The sequence below is a fragment of the Culex quinquefasciatus genome, chromosome 3 (assembly GCF_015732765.1).
Source record: "Culex quinquefasciatus strain JHB chromosome 3, VPISU_Cqui_1.0_pri_paternal, whole genome shotgun sequence".
Lineage (NCBI taxonomy): Eukaryota > Metazoa > Arthropoda > Insecta > Diptera > Culicidae > Culex > Culex quinquefasciatus.
The window spans coordinates 80,417,175-80,432,029 of record NC_051863.1 but is presented as its reverse complement, the minus strand read 5'-3'; the positions used below and the strand labels follow the sequence as shown (position 1 = coordinate 80,432,029).

Below are 14,855 nucleotides of genomic sequence, written 5' to 3'. Positions count from 1 at the left end.
GTAGGGATGTCGCAATCGTGAACGCCATTAATTTGATTTTGATTTTTGCTCTGTATTTTAAAATGTTAGTCAAATAGAGGTGCATCTACCCTACCTTTTGTACTAAACCCGCCTCGCGTTGCGCAAGTGTGCGTGCGTGTGTTGATGTACTAAACTTACGTAAATCTGTCAAACGAGGAAAATTTTGTGTGTTTTCTTGCGAAAAAAGTTTGAACCTGGCTTCAAGATGGTGATTTGAGTGGTGGCGAGTTATTTGGACTGGTCCGCGCGTACCTCGATTATGCTTCATTTCCGGACGATTTGCCTACGGTTCGGACTCCGATTACGGTGCTAAACACAAGGACACTGGCGGCCAGGCGCGTCGGAGAATCTTGTGTGGCGTGTGTGTGTTTTTGGAAAGTACGCGAGTGACCTAGAAGAGGAAGCTGAAATTTTGTATTTCCTTCTTTTTGGTGGGAGGATTGGATTAACTTTGCGAAGAATTTGGCAAACATTCGGATAATTTTGGCGATTTTGGGGTGAGCTTTGCAGGATTTCCTATTTTGTTTTGCTTTTGTTGGACTATTTTTAGTGTTTGTTGATGGTGCGATTGCAAAACAATTTCTAAATTTTATCGTTTTTCTCTCTTGCTCAGGACAGAGGTTTGCCAAACAAAATCATTTCTCTCTGTATATGGTTTCGGTTGTGCTGTGCTGCGATTTTATGTTAAATAATCAACAGAAGAGAACAGCAGCGGCACTGATACTGAGTGGCTATGTCGGATCAGTCGTCCTCGTCTAAAGAGCCGAAGCCACAGCAGGATGACGAAACCAACAGACGGAACGAGCGACCCTTGCCCACGGATGGTGCACCGCAGACCCAGCTACAGAAGTGGTCCTGCGAGTACTGCACCTACGAAAACTTTCCACAGTCCCTGAAGTGCACCATGTGCAAGGGACAAAAGCCACTGCTGAACGAGGACATTTTTCGGTATGTTGTGTTGCGAGATGCTCGACCTGCTTGAAACTATCAGTTCTTCGTTTACTTCCAGCCTAAGTCCAACGCAGCAGCTCAGCACAAAGAAACGATCTACGGTGAACCTCGCCAGCGGACCATCGACGCGGTTTCCGGTGGACGACGACGAGGATGAGGAGGAGCAAAAGTGGTGCTGCGGAGGCTGTACTTACCTGAATCTGCCCGAAGCGAAGCGCTGTTCGCAGTGTAATGGCAAGCGGCGGGAGGATGTGGACCTGTTTGGCCCATCGACGGCGAAGGGTGGAGTGATATCGCAGTACGAAAGTTTGAGCGATCAGATGAACGCTCTCAACATTCGTCGAAATTCGGTGGATGACGATTCGGGGGATCGGTTCTCGAGGCCACCTTCGGAAGATGGCCGACGGAGGAACAATTCGCCCACGAACCGCCAGGCGGAAACTGCCAAAGAGTGTGATCCCAGCGGTGGTGGCAGTGGTGGCGGTGCCAAGGGATCGTCCTCTCCGGTGTGCACGTGCACCCGATCGTCGTTGGCCAGCGGTGGGAAATGGTTCTGCTCGGTGTGTACTTATGAAAACTGGCCCAAATCGATCAAGTGTTCAATGTGTCTGCATCCGCGTGAGACCAACAGTGGCCGGAACAGCCAGGCGGCTGCCAAGCACTCTCCCGAGCACGAGGATAACGTCGCGAGCAACATTGTGCTGAACAACAAACGAAATCAGCAGTTGGCTCGCGAGCAGGAACCAGCAAACAATATGGACGTTTACCAGCAGGAGCGTTACATGCGCCAGTTGAGGCGGCAACCCGATTGGCAGTGGCTGAATGCGTGCATTGGAATTGCGGAGAACAACGTCGGCGCCGTCGAGGCCTTTTTGGCGTGCGGCGGCGAACCCAGCCGAATGCTCACACCGGCGGAGGTCAATCTGCTGAACAACAATGATATTGCGTTCGACGTTGGCCACACTTTGATCCATCTGGCGATACGGTTTCACCGCGACGAAATGTTACCACTGCTGCTTACGCAAATTTCCGGCTCCGGACCGGGTATAAAGCGAGTACCGTCGTACGTGGCACCAGATCTGGCCAGCGACATCCGGCGCCACTTTGCCGTGCTGTTGCGAATCCGGAAAGCTTCCTTCAGTTGCCAGTACGTGAACGAACACGCGACCTTCTCGCTGCCAGCCGACATCGAAGAACTGCCGCTGGCGCTGCAGGACCAGCTCTATGAAGAACTGCTCGATCGGGATGCACAAAAACAGCTCGAAATACCACCGCCGGCGCTCAACTGGTCCCTGGAAATCACCGAACGGCTCGGCTCTCGGCTGATGGTGCTGTGGAACCGAAGCGCCGGAGATTGTCTGCTCGACTCGGCCATGCAGGCCACGTGGGGCGTTTTCGATCGTGATAACACGCTGCGAAGGGCGCTCGCCGACAGCCTGCATCAGTGTGACCACTAGTAAGTACGAGAGGGACTCAACTGTTCAGAGTTTCGACTAAACAATCCCTTCCTTCCAACAGTTTCTACCCTCGCTGGAAGGAGAACGAAATTTTCCAGGCAGCGCTGCTTCACTACACCGTTTCGGAAGCCCAACTTGAGGAAGACTGGGGCACGTTGCTTTCGCTCGCTAGTCAACCCGGCTCGTCGCTGGAGCAGTTGCACATTTTCGCCCTGGCTCACATTCTGCGACGGCCGATTGTCGTGTACGGTGTCAAATGCGTTAAGAGCTTCCGCGGCGAAGATATCGGCTACGCGCGCTTCGAGGGCGTCTACCTGCCGCTGCTGTGGGAGCAAAGCTTCTGCATAACGTCGCCGATCGCGCTCGGTTACACGCGGGGCCACTTTAGCGCGCTCGTGCCGACGGAACCGTACTCGCGGATCGATGCCGCCCGGGACGAGCGGGAAGACATTACCTTCCTGCCGCTGATGGACTGCGAGCTGAAGCTGCTGCCTATTCACTTTTGAATAGCAATGAGGTGAGTGTTGAGTCGCCCTCTTGAACTGAACTTCAATTTCAATGCTTTCTAGATTGGCCGCGAAGAATCCATCATGCGCCAATGGCTCGAAGTGTGCGAAACCGAGGGAGGGCTTCTGGTCGCACAGCAGAAACTGCATAAACGTCCACTGTTAGTCGCCCAGATGCTGGAGGAATGGCTGAACCATTATCGAAGAATAGCGTAAGAATGTTAACAACATCAAACACACGGCGAATTTCTTACAAACACCTTCAATTTCTTTCCAGTATTTCGAGGCTTTTTTGAAAAATTCGCTTTGCTCGGGTCGTTGAATAAGATTTTAGCCTGAAACACAATTTTAAAAGCGCGCGTAGAAAGTTTGCTCCATCGATGCAGTAAATTCAAATTAAATGTCGCTAAATCACACTCACACACATACACGCATCAACCCGCACCGACATCGAACGTCAATTATCACAACTTGGTCCTCGGCGCCGAGCTGAACAATTCGTACGACAAAGTTAGCACAAAATAAGCTCCAGCAAATCGCAACAACGACACTTTTTGCCACCCTCCTCCGCAAGTCGATACCCAAAAATTATTGAACTAGATTCACGGTTTTTACTCCCACCAACAAAAGCAACAACTAGAGAGAAAGGCAGGCAGGCGAATTGAACCAGTTAAAAACTCCACGCTGCACTTGTACTTTACAATTTGAAAAATTGCTAAAATACCAAGCCAACTAATCCAGATAGATTAAATCTATGAGTACACTCGAACACAGAGCTCTGTTATGTTTGTTAAGTTTTATATCAGAATGATCGTTTTTTTTTTTTCTTCGGGACTCAACTTTGGTGTGTAAATATTACATTCAATTGAATTGCAGGTAAGTTAGTTGTAAAAACAAAATGACAAAATAAATTATTTTTCATGGTCCAACGTTTGCACGTTTTGTTATTGTGTGCCGAAAGTTTCATGACGGGTTTGTTTATTTTTTTTACAGACTTGCTGTGGAACAATTTGATCTGCTAGTGCTCAATATCACTTCCGGTAAGTATTTCTTGCTTTTCTTACTTTGAATGTCTTATTATAAAGTTTTATCAAAATTATAAATCAACTCTTGACTGTAATTTAGCGCGAGCTGTCGTAACATAAAGGTGACACTAGCAAAAACTTTTCAAAAATAGCTGGAAAATATGCTACAAATAGCAATACTGCCCATTTTCCATAAAGTACGGTATGCTGATCGGAAGGAACGCGATCAAGAAATGTTGCGTGTTCTTTTCGTGACCCCCAAGAAAAGTTGACAGTTCGGTATGAGCGCGATTGACGGTGTGCGCGCTTGAGGTTCTTTCGAGGAAAAATAAAAAGATTAAAAACATTCAAAAGTTAAAATTAAATCAGAATTAAATAGATTCAAAATGTTCATTCAAAACTTTTAACAACAATTATGAACAAAATTAAGGAATCAATAATTGAAAATTTCTTTAAAAAAAAAACAAAAAATTAGAAATTCTTCAATTCCAGGGTTGTTACGGACGGCGCGGATCGCGCGGATAGCGCGGATCTGGCGCGGATTTGCTGGCTAATTTTGCTCAGGCGCGGATTTCGCGCGGATGGCAATTTTGATAAATAAATTAATTGAGAGAGATAGAATTACTTTCAAGTTATTAAGAAAAATATTATCAGGAATTACGATAATTTGTTTTTCCTTTGAGTGCAAGAATTGCATAATTTTTATTAATTTATTAATTTTCTTTTATTTTAATTTTCTTCTGAAAATGTTTGTTTGTATTTTCTTAGTACGAAACGTCGAAAAATGAAGATGAAGATTATGTAGAAATTATTTTTTATATGTTTCTTGTAATTTCTTAACATCTTCGGCTCTGAATATTTAATTTCTTTTGAGTTTTGAGTAATGATTTTTAACCTTTTTTATTTTTAATTTTATACTGGATTTATTCAATTTTTAATTTTGTAAATCAAATATTACAAACTTTTCCCGAAGATATAGACATTAGAATGTGTAACAAAAACTATTATTGGGGCTTGTTCTGGTGGGCGCCAAATATGAGCTTGATAGGACACAACAGAAGCTGGCCTCCACTTTCGAATTTTGGAATGGAATTTAATCGGTAGAAATATTTTTTTTTCTAAATTTAAACATTCTTGGCGAAAATAAAAAGATCAGAACATTCCAAATTCAAAGCATTAGAAATTCAAAAATTCTAAAAAAAAATTGTTTGAATAGTTTTTATTATAACAAAAAAATCAAAATTAAAAAGTCAAACTTTCAAATTCAAAACAATATAGAAAAAAATCTCAAATCTAAAATAATTTTAGTATTTTTATGCTTATACATTCTAAAATTCTTAAATTTCTAAATTCTAAAACCTTAGATTAAATTCTTAAATTCTTAAATTCTTAAATTCTTAAATTCTTAAATTCTTAAATTCTTAAATTCTTAAATTCTTAAATTCTTAAATTCTTAAATTCTTAAATTCTTAAATTCTTAAATTCTTAAATTCTTAAATTCTTAAATTCTTAAATTCTTAAATTCTTAAATTCTTAAATTCTTAAATTCTCAAAATTCTTAAAAAAATCATTGATATATCATAATTTTTAAATTTTCGATTTTTTTAAGCATTGAATTATATTGTTATTTTTAAATTTCTGATTGCTTTAATTTCTGATTTTCTGCTTTTGATTTCTTATCATTTTCATGCCATGAGTTTTTAACCCTGGAATTTTTTCATTCCGTATTTTTTTTATTTTGGAGTATTGAATTTTGTGTATCTGCAATTTTTTTTCTAAATTGCAGATTTGAAAAATGGATGTTTTTTTAAATGAGTATTTGTATTTTTAAATTTCTGAAGTTTAAATCATTTATTTTTATTATTTACTGTTACTTCTAGATAATAAGTGAGAATATGCCAATGAGAAGGAATTCGCCTTCCAAACATTTTAAAAATTCCCCACAATTAATATTCTCAATCTTGTTTTGATTTATTATCTTTTTCGTAAAAAAAAGGATTCCGGATGAAAAAAATCTAATCCCATCGTAATAAAATTATTAAAATTCGTGATATACAATAAACTTTAACATCTAATCGCCAATCTTACCTATCGATTCCAAAAACAACCGTGCCCCCCAACATTTTGGACTAGTCGGCGCCCCTGGCATGTTGCCGGTAGTTGGAAGCAATTTTATATCTTAAGCGCTTTGAAATCGTTAGCGCAAGTGAAAAGATATTGATGGCGACTTTCGTTAAGCAGAACCTCTCATCTTGCGGGTGGATGTGTGCAAAAAAATGGTGAGAAATGGTCTCGCAAAATAGAAATTATGATCAAAAGTGCATTAAATTTGATCTTTTTGTCCAGTAAGTGGCATAAATTTGCGTGGCTTACTTGAGGCGGTGCTGTTGCTGGTAAGTTTATAGCCTAAATAGTATTTTTGGAGCTTTAATCGAGCATCAAACTCTCCATACGACGAAGATAGATGTTTGATTAGAAAGGGTATATTTCCCCCATACGACGAGTTGTCAAAAGAGGTCTTTTTTTGTTTTCCACGTGACGAAACATCGCGTCAGAAGTGGGTGGAATTTAGTGAATCATAAAAGCAACCAAATTGATATCCCGAGATTATGAATCTTTGAAGCGCAGTGATAATATCGGAGTAAGAATATTCAATATTTTGTCGCAGGCGCCATCCATAGGTATTGATAGTTCGTTGCAACATTTCAAAATGCGTCATAAACACAGGCTTTGAGTGAGATAAAGCGCTCATTGAAATGCTACGAGTTATGCCAATCTCGATTTCAACCCTCTTTCTAAGATTAATTGACTTTGAATACATCAAAATTTAATGTTCGACGCCCTAGATTTTTTTTAAATTCTTACAAAATAAATTATTGATCGATTACAATACTTGCTACTTTTTGGGAGCAGTTGCGAACAGTAAATCGGTTCCACTTTGACAGTTCTAAATTGCTTTGCGAACCACTATTCAGCACCCAGGTTTGGTATTTTGTTCATGGTTTCCTTTAGTATAGTTGAAGAAGACTTATTGCAATTTGAAACATTTTTCAAATATTTTGTAAACACAAATTAGCAGCTTTTGTAAACACGCTTAATTTTTTTTTCTGAAAACATATTTAAACGGTACACATCAACCAGAGCTTTTGCACCAAGATTTTTGTTACAGACATTTTTGTGTCTTCAAAACTACAGGAACTATCGATATGATTTTTAAAGAAGGAAGTCTTCAAAGTTATTTACAACAAAATTTGGCCATTTTTACAATCAGGTTGTTGCAGGATTGGGTTTGTAAGTTTGACAATTTTGGAATAAGAAGACAACAACTTCCTTGGTTGCTGTGCACCCTTATGTTTTTAAATATTTTACATACTAAACATGCAATATTTTGAAGGAATTAAGTGAAATTGCTCTAACTGGTAGCAAATCGATAGATTAAATGAATAAGAAACATGTTGCTTAAGGTTTCCTCAAAACGTTGAAAGGGGGATCAAGACTTTTGTGTAAAATTGGACGCTCGATTTGATAAAAAAGCAAAGCAATCCACTTTAACGACCCCCGGGTCTTTTGTGGTCTCTATTGCAAGTTTCTGCTCATTTCTAGGGATCGGTCTCTTATTTTGCATCAAAAAAGTAAAAAAAAACAATGTTTAAATTACAACTAGTTATCCAAAATGTTGTAAAATCATACGGTAATTAGGAAAAATCAATCATTTAATAGCTAAATCACCTATGAGCCATTTTCCCCTAAAAACGGGAAATGGGCTAAGCATGCATTCCGGGAAGTTCGTGCTATCTAGTCGCACGTGCATTTTGGGCCCAAATTGAGTTTAGAACCAAATTTATATGTGTAATTTCGGCGCCTTCGCTCCGTGTCATACTTCCATACACTCTATTTCAATTCTACAGTTCGGTTTCCAAAAGTATCATTAGTTGCGTAATGATCGAGGTAATGATGGATGTGATATCTCTAAATTGGAATGCGTAATAGTATGGGCATTAGGATTTAATAACAGTAACAAATATCACATTTTTTTTACTTGCAACAAACTATTTTCACACCTAATAATAAGGTTTGTATCCATACGGTCCATAGCCTCCGCCATAACCTCCTCCATATCCCCCTCCGTATCCTCCTCCATATCCTCCGTAGCCACCGTATTTATTCGGGTAACCTGCATTGGGAATGATAATATTATTAAAATGTGTCGATCGATTTTGCTGGAATTAGAGCCCATTTTGCCGAGGATCATAAATTGCCCAAGTTTTGATTTCACAGAAAAAAAAAACCAATTCCCGTAATCGTGAAATGTGTTCATGAATTTGAGAACCACGAAGGAAATTATCCCTGTGTATGGTGCATTTGCACTATAAACGTGAACTATATTCCTCAAACTCATGAACACAATTCACGATTTCAAAATTTACATTTTCCGTGTAATGTGTAGAAAATGAGTATGAACAAATGGATTAATTTAGTTATTTTTATTTTATTTTTTTCGAGAGGGTACTTCGCATGGGACAGGTTTTGCGAATATTTTCTTCCAATTCCATCAATATTTCCACATACACGGAGAAAAAAGAGTTCCTAAAATCGTGAACAAGCGTTCATGAAAATGGGAACCACGAAAAAAGTGTTCAAATTTCATGGTACGTTTTTTAAAATCGTACTATGGGATTTGAACACTTTGTTCGAGGTTCCCATTTTCATGAACGCTTGTTCACGATTTTGGGAACTCTTTTTCTCCGTGTAACCCGATCAAAGCATGCTCCTATGCTGTGTTTATGCTCGAAAATCAAATTTCAGACTAGCGCAAGATTGCTCAATACTTTCTTCCGAATAGATTTAGCGAATTTTGTCACATTTTCTTGTTTCTTGTTGGGTCAAAAAAATAGTTCAAAATAAAAATTCCAAAAATCAAAATTCAAAGCAAATGGGTTTTCAAATGCAATGCGCAAATTGCGTCCTAAAATGAAGCTTAGATTGCTGATATTATTGTTTACAGTGATAAAGCTTATTTTTCTCAGTACAATGTCCCTTTGTACGACCACAAAGAGTTTAAAATGGATTTTTAAATCAATTTTGAAAAATTAACCTCGCGGTCCTTCTTGACAGAAAAGCTCCTACTTGACAGCTCGTTCCAAGGGGACAATAGTTGATCCATCGAAAAAATGTTGTCTTGTCAATAATGTTTTTTGCATTTAAATGAAAAAAGTGATCAGAAATGGTTTTTAATCGTGTTTTTACCGTTGTACATAAAAATTTACATAGGGCTTTAGTACCCAATTGCGGATTCAACCGATCAGTCCCATTTTGTGGGGGGTTGTTTTGTATCCAAAGAGGCATCGTTAAAGCTTTGTTTTGTTATGTTTTAACTTCGATCATTTTAAAATTTACAGCAAAATACCAGTCTACTACTCATACCGAAATTTTCTTTAGATTTGGTTGAATCCCAAGAACGCCAACTATTTGAAAATTGAGTAAAGTTTGAGCAATCCCAATTGGCATTTTAAGCAAAACATTGTAATAGGGTCGAAGCTGAAGTGTAAACAAAGAGTCTATCCTGCTCACGTCAGTTGATGTTTACGTTAGGAACGAGCAAGATAGACTCTTTGTTTACATTTTTACAATGTTTTGCTAGAATTTAGCCTATTGATGGGTCAACAATTGAATTTAAATAAATTACCTCCATATCCACCGTATCCTGGATAACCGTAACCTCCGTATCCACCATATCCTCCATACACTAAAATAAGATAGAAAAATGTTTAAAACATATGAATAAAAACATACATTTATTTGTTGATTCACAAATACTCACGTGGATTTTGATAACCACCATATCCTGGACCTCCGTACCCTGAAATGTTATTGTTCAAATTATATAGCTACTTATATTGACAAACAAAACTTGGTTTCTTAAGATCAAGATTCAGACCATTACTTTACAAAGCGCTGCCGGTGCTGCTTTAATCATAAGAAAAGTGCCAAGACATGTCTGTTTCAAACAACGAGTTTGCTAGTCTAAATGTTAATCCGTATTATTTTGAACTCAAATTACCTCCATAACCGCCATGGCCACCGTAGCCACCATAACCGCCGTATCCTCCACCGAGTCCTCCTAATAGTCCATATCCAAGTGCAGAAGTGGCAACCACGAGCGATGCCAGAAGAGAAAGGATAATCTAGAATAAAGTGGTCAGGTTAATTCAATTATTGCAGGCAAATCATTCGATCTGGCCTCGGGGACTCGGAAAGAAACATTTTTGTATTGCCCATTAACGTACAGTTGTCCTTAATAAAATGTTGTCATTTTTGAGTTATCAAGACCAAATGAAATCATTTTCGGTAACATGCTTTCGTGTCAATGTTTTTTTTTATTAAACCAATTATTAACGCAAAAACATTTTCAGAGTTTAATAATAATTTATTTTTTTTGAATGTGACATGCAAATCACTATTCTGGTGTAATGTGTCTTTTTTCAGTCTTAATTGAGGTAAAATAACATCATAAAAGAGGTAATAACCTCAAAAGTTACACCTTCAAAAATTACACAATTTTTTGCTGTGTTTTTGTCAAAAAATTATAAACAACACAGTAAAAAAGTGTGGAAATTTGGAAAGTGTAATTTTGGAAGGTTGAAAATTACCTCTTTTATGATGTAATTTTACCTCAATTTAGACTGAAAATGCGACATTACACCAGAATAGCGGTAAAATTACACTTTTTCAGAGGTAAAATTACACATTTTTTCAGAGGTAAAATTACACATTTTTCAGACATAAAAGATGTACCCCTTTCCAGATGTAATATTACCATGATTTTTTTTCTGTGTAGACTTAATCGAATCTTGGCCTTAAAAAATGTTTAGGAAGGTAATCCTTACTGAGGAAAGGCTATAACATAACTCGAAAAACGAAGTTCTTAATTTGACCTCCTAGACCCACCTTCATGTATACATACCGACTCAAAATCAAATTTTGAGCAAATGTCTGTGTGTGTTGTGGGATGTTGATAAAAAATGCACTGGGTTATCTCGGCAATGGCTGAATCGATTTGGACCGTTTTGGTCTCATTCGGTCCGTCTTGAGGTCCCATAAGTCGCTATTAAAAATTATAAAGTTTACACCCAATGGGCGGTCGCATGATTGTGATACATTGCTGCATGAAAGTATATCAGATTCTGCATTAAATCTGTCCTCATGCATTTTTTGCAATATAGAGGTATAACATTTTTGCCCGTTACCGACCATTATCGACATTACCGACTGCTGTTTGCTGGTATTGCGAAAAAAAAATTATCCGGACGAGGATTGAATCATCATCTACTTGATTGTTTATCCGACACGCTACCACCACGCCATGGACGCTTGATGGATTACGAGGGACAAAGCACCATCATATTCTTCTCTTTGAAGTGTTGTTCGGGGACGCGCCAGCATTATATTTGTTGGTGAGAACTGCAGATCGCTGACATTTTTACACACGGACAAAAATGGTCTACGGGCTTGCTGCAAAAAATGTTATAAAATGTAACATTTTCTGCAGCAAATCCACTGCTGCAGATTTTGATACATCTTTTTCCTTTGGGTGTAGTGAAGTACTTCAAAAGTTATGCTAAAAAACGATTTTGCGAAAATTCCGGAAGATTGTAAAAAGGGTGGTTTTTGTAAGAAACCTCGTCATGTTAGGGGAGAGTGGGGAGACTTGATCCCCTTTTTTTGTATCGCACATAACTCTGTCAATTTCTCACAAAACATTAAACTTTTTGCATGAATTGAAAGCTTAAACATTCATCTATGTTTGGCTAATAAGGGTATTTCATCAGATGAACTCTTCGAATCATGCCAAGCGTTTTAAAAAAATATTTTAAACCGGCATTTTCAAAATGTTAGGGGTAACTTGATCCCCCTTTCAACATTTTGAAGAAATCTTAAGCAAAACGTTTCTTATTCATCCAAACTTTTAATTTTCTATAAGTTACAGCAATTTCACATAAAACCTGTACGTTTGTGTTCAAAATATAACAAGTTTAGTATGTAAAATAATTAAAACCTTAAAATATTATTTTTTAGACCAAAATTAAGCATGTTTACAAAAGCTGGAAATTTTTGTTTACAAAACTTTTGAAAGAAGGTTCAAACTGCAGTAAGTTATGTACAACTATACTAAAGGAAACTATGTATGAAAACCCAGCCCAATTAATTAATCTTGAGGCTGATTCCAGTGACTGTAAAATGCAGGGATCAAGTCTCCCTAAACGCACTTTTTTAAACAATTGATTGTAAAAATAGTATGACGATAAATTTAACATCAAATGCGTAAGGGTTTTGGAGTTGATAAGTTTATCAAACAATTCACAAATAAAAAATATTTTTTTGAATATTTTTTTAGTGTTTTCCATGCATATTAAAAAAAGCAAAAAAGATCTCTTGGAAGTTTTTGCAGCTCGTTTTAGAAAAATGTGTGTAACTCAATCTAAACATTTTTAAAATTTTTTCTTTGTTTTCTACAATGAGTTTTAGTTAATTTTGCACAACTTTCTAGAACAAAGCTAATTGTTTTACCCACATGCTGACGAGATACAGGCTTGGGATCAAGTGTCCCCGGGGATCAAGTCTCCCCACTCTCCCCTATACATTTTTAAGTATTTGAAAGACGTTTCCAACGCGTTTAGAAGATTGAAGATCTGACAACCCTTTCAAAAGTTATAAGCACTTGAGTGTTATTTATGAACTTTTCAGAAGCCGGATCTCAGCAAATTCGACAAAAACGTTGTCCGGATCTATCATGCGACTTGTCGTTGGATAGGTAATCAAAAGACCTTTCCGACGAGTTCAAAAGATTTAAGATCTGACGACCTATCAAAAGTTATAAGCACATAACTGCCCTGAATTATGAAGATCTGACTACCCAATCTGATGGTATGAATAATTAATCAAGTTGATAGAACACTGAAAGGTCCGCCCTTTTGTATCTATTTTGGATAGCATTACCCTTTAAATGTGAGGAAGGCACCATACTTCCAGCTGAGCTAACGTCATGATTCGAAATCCGGACACATAGTAGCATATCATTTTTGTTACAGCTGGCAAAAAATCATGTTATAAGTTGGAAATGTCGAAACATCATCAGGATGTAGTATAAACAGTCAGTTTCAAGAAAATGCATGCAAAATATGTCATTTCTAACAATTTTTCATCAGAATTTTAAAATTAAAATGACTTGTTGTGCTTCGAATCCCGGACACTGATAAAAGCTGATTCGAATTCCGGACACTTTTGCTTCGAATTCCGGACACTCGATTTTACTTATGAATCGCACAAATTTGGACTGAAATGTTAGTGAATGGCATTCTTTAGGTCTCAAATAAGCTGTTAACATCAAAACAATCGATAGTTTATGTAAAAATTTGCTAGAATTTAAGGAAATCGAAACCATAAATTTCTTCTTTGCCTTCCCGGTGCTTCGAACGCCTATGAAATATTTCAAGCGAAATGTTTCGCATTTTTGGTAAACTTATAATTTAATTTTATTTGACTGTTTTGGCATTAACTACAGCGTTCAAACAAACTATAAATGAAAGTTGATGTTGGAATTCATCAAATAAAACAGTTTTGACATTCATAATGCGAACTTATATCCAAATAATTGATAAAACAAAATGAAGTGTCCGGGTTTCGAAGCGTCCGGGAATTCGAATCATGACGTTATTTACTTGATTTTATAAACACAAAAAAGCGAAAAACATAAACACATAAACGTTGAATAATATTTGCATCGACATTACTGTAAATAAACTTAGCAAAAAATTCCATATGTTTGGCAGGTTAATTTAACCAATTCCTGCTGAGCTTATTTTTGCTTCTTTTCAGTTGAAAGTGCCTTTTAGAATTAGGTGCTCATGGAATACCTTATTACTTTGGCAAACAAGAGTGAGTTCTCAAGATTTTTTGGATGAAAAACTTGCTACAAAGACTTGTCATTGAAAACTAACTTCTTCGATTGTATCTCACTCTTTCTTCTTCTCTTGTTTCCCGCATTGAGATTCAAAGCTTAGCATTTGAAAATCTAACAAAGTTTTAGACAAACTCTTCTGATACTATTTTTTAGCTGATGTGGGTTTTGCAATAGTCGCCTTTCATCACACTGACGTGGTTTCTTAGTCATAACTGTTGTTTTGTGATATTTTTTCAACAAATCACGAAAAATGAAAAAAAAAATGTTTTTTTTTGTCGTAGTCACTAATGCACTAAACACTTTTTGGTTGTTTCAAAATAATGTTGAGATCATTCAACCATGAACTTATTCACAATTCAAATTTTCCATAGTTCCGCTAGTGACTGAAACTCACGTATGATCGCATTGTTCTGACTGTTGCTATACTGGCTAGAAGCTTTTTCAAGTGAACCTTCACAGGTCGCGCCCGGTCTCGTACTGAAACTGACGTCGTCCAGAAGCTTTACCTCTTATATAAGAGTACATTTTTGTCAGATCGTACAGCGTGATGAATTTCTTGGCCAGACTCTGCGAATCAACAATTGGGCATAGAGGAATAGAGGGGACATTCATTTCATAGCCAAGAGGAAACGCTTCTACGCAGAACACGACCGGAGATACAGTCGGTGAATGAAAATCTGAGTGTACACATTTTAACACCCCTGAAGACGTTGGTCTAGTTGGCGACTCACGCAGCTAAGTCAGAAGTCAACTCAACAGTCTTGGAGCACGTGGGCGGGCAAAAGCCAGAGGCGAAACGCAGCAAAAGTACCGTCAAATGAATAACTTAGAACAACAGGTCAAAGCTCTCTGAAACCACTTCTACAGTATACAACCAACCCCAAATGACGGTACGACTTTCTGGGGTTCTTCCACCTCCCCAAACGACGACCAC

The 14,855-nt window shown here is 37.9% G+C and overlaps 2 protein-coding genes across 2 annotated transcripts; one reads left to right on the top strand and one right to left on the bottom strand.

Annotated features, from left to right (window-relative positions):
• The first annotated feature begins 160 nt into the window (after positions 1-160).
• On the top strand, positions 161-3,866 carry LOC6042779 (ubiquitin thioesterase trabid). Its single transcript, XM_038263990.1, has 6 exons — positions 161-518; positions 635-969; positions 1,031-2,428; positions 2,491-2,946; positions 2,999-3,147; positions 3,213-3,866. Exons 2-4 carry the CDS (start codon positions 755-757, stop codon positions 2,933-2,935), a joined length of 2,058 nt encoding a protein of 685 aa, XP_038119918.1. The 5' UTR covers positions 161-518; positions 635-754; the 3' UTR covers positions 2,936-2,946; positions 2,999-3,147; positions 3,213-3,866.
• A 4,084-nt stretch (positions 3,867-7,950) lies between these two features.
• Positions 7,951-14,392, bottom strand: LOC6042780 (neuropeptide-like protein 31). The gene is made up of 5 exons (XM_001870751.2): positions 14,316-14,392; positions 10,022-10,145; positions 9,782-9,820; positions 9,647-9,706; positions 7,951-8,134 (listed from the first exon to the last, which is right to left on the bottom strand). Exons 1-5 carry the CDS (start codon positions 14,325-14,327, stop codon positions 8,022-8,024), a joined length of 348 nt encoding a protein of 115 aa, XP_001870786.1. The 5' UTR covers positions 14,328-14,392; the 3' UTR covers positions 7,951-8,021.
• Positions 14,393-14,855: the final 463 nt, after the last annotated feature.

Excerpts from the sequence above, each read along its gene's own strand:
- LOC6042779 (XM_038263990.1), top strand. The coding sequence starts at position 755 with ATGTCGGATCAGTCGTCCTCGTCTAAAGAGCCGAAGCCACAGCAGGAT. Across the intron at positions 970-1,030 it reads CTGAACGAGGACATTTTTCG|CCTAAGTCCAACGCAGCAGC; the intron begins GTATGTTGTGTT and ends GTTTACTTCCAG. Across the intron at positions 2,429-2,490 it reads CTGCATCAGTGTGACCACTA|TTTCTACCCTCGCTGGAAGG; the intron begins GTAAGTACGAGA and ends TCCTTCCAACAG.
- LOC6042780 (XM_001870751.2), bottom strand. Across the intron at positions 9,821-10,021 it reads TGGCCATGGCGGTTATGGAG|GGTACGGAGGTCCAGGATAT; the intron begins GTAATTTGAGTT and ends ATAACATTTCAG. Across the intron at positions 9,707-9,781 it reads TGGTGGTTATCAAAATCCAC|TGTATGGAGGATATGGTGGA; the intron begins GTGAGTATTTGT and ends ATCTTATTTTAG.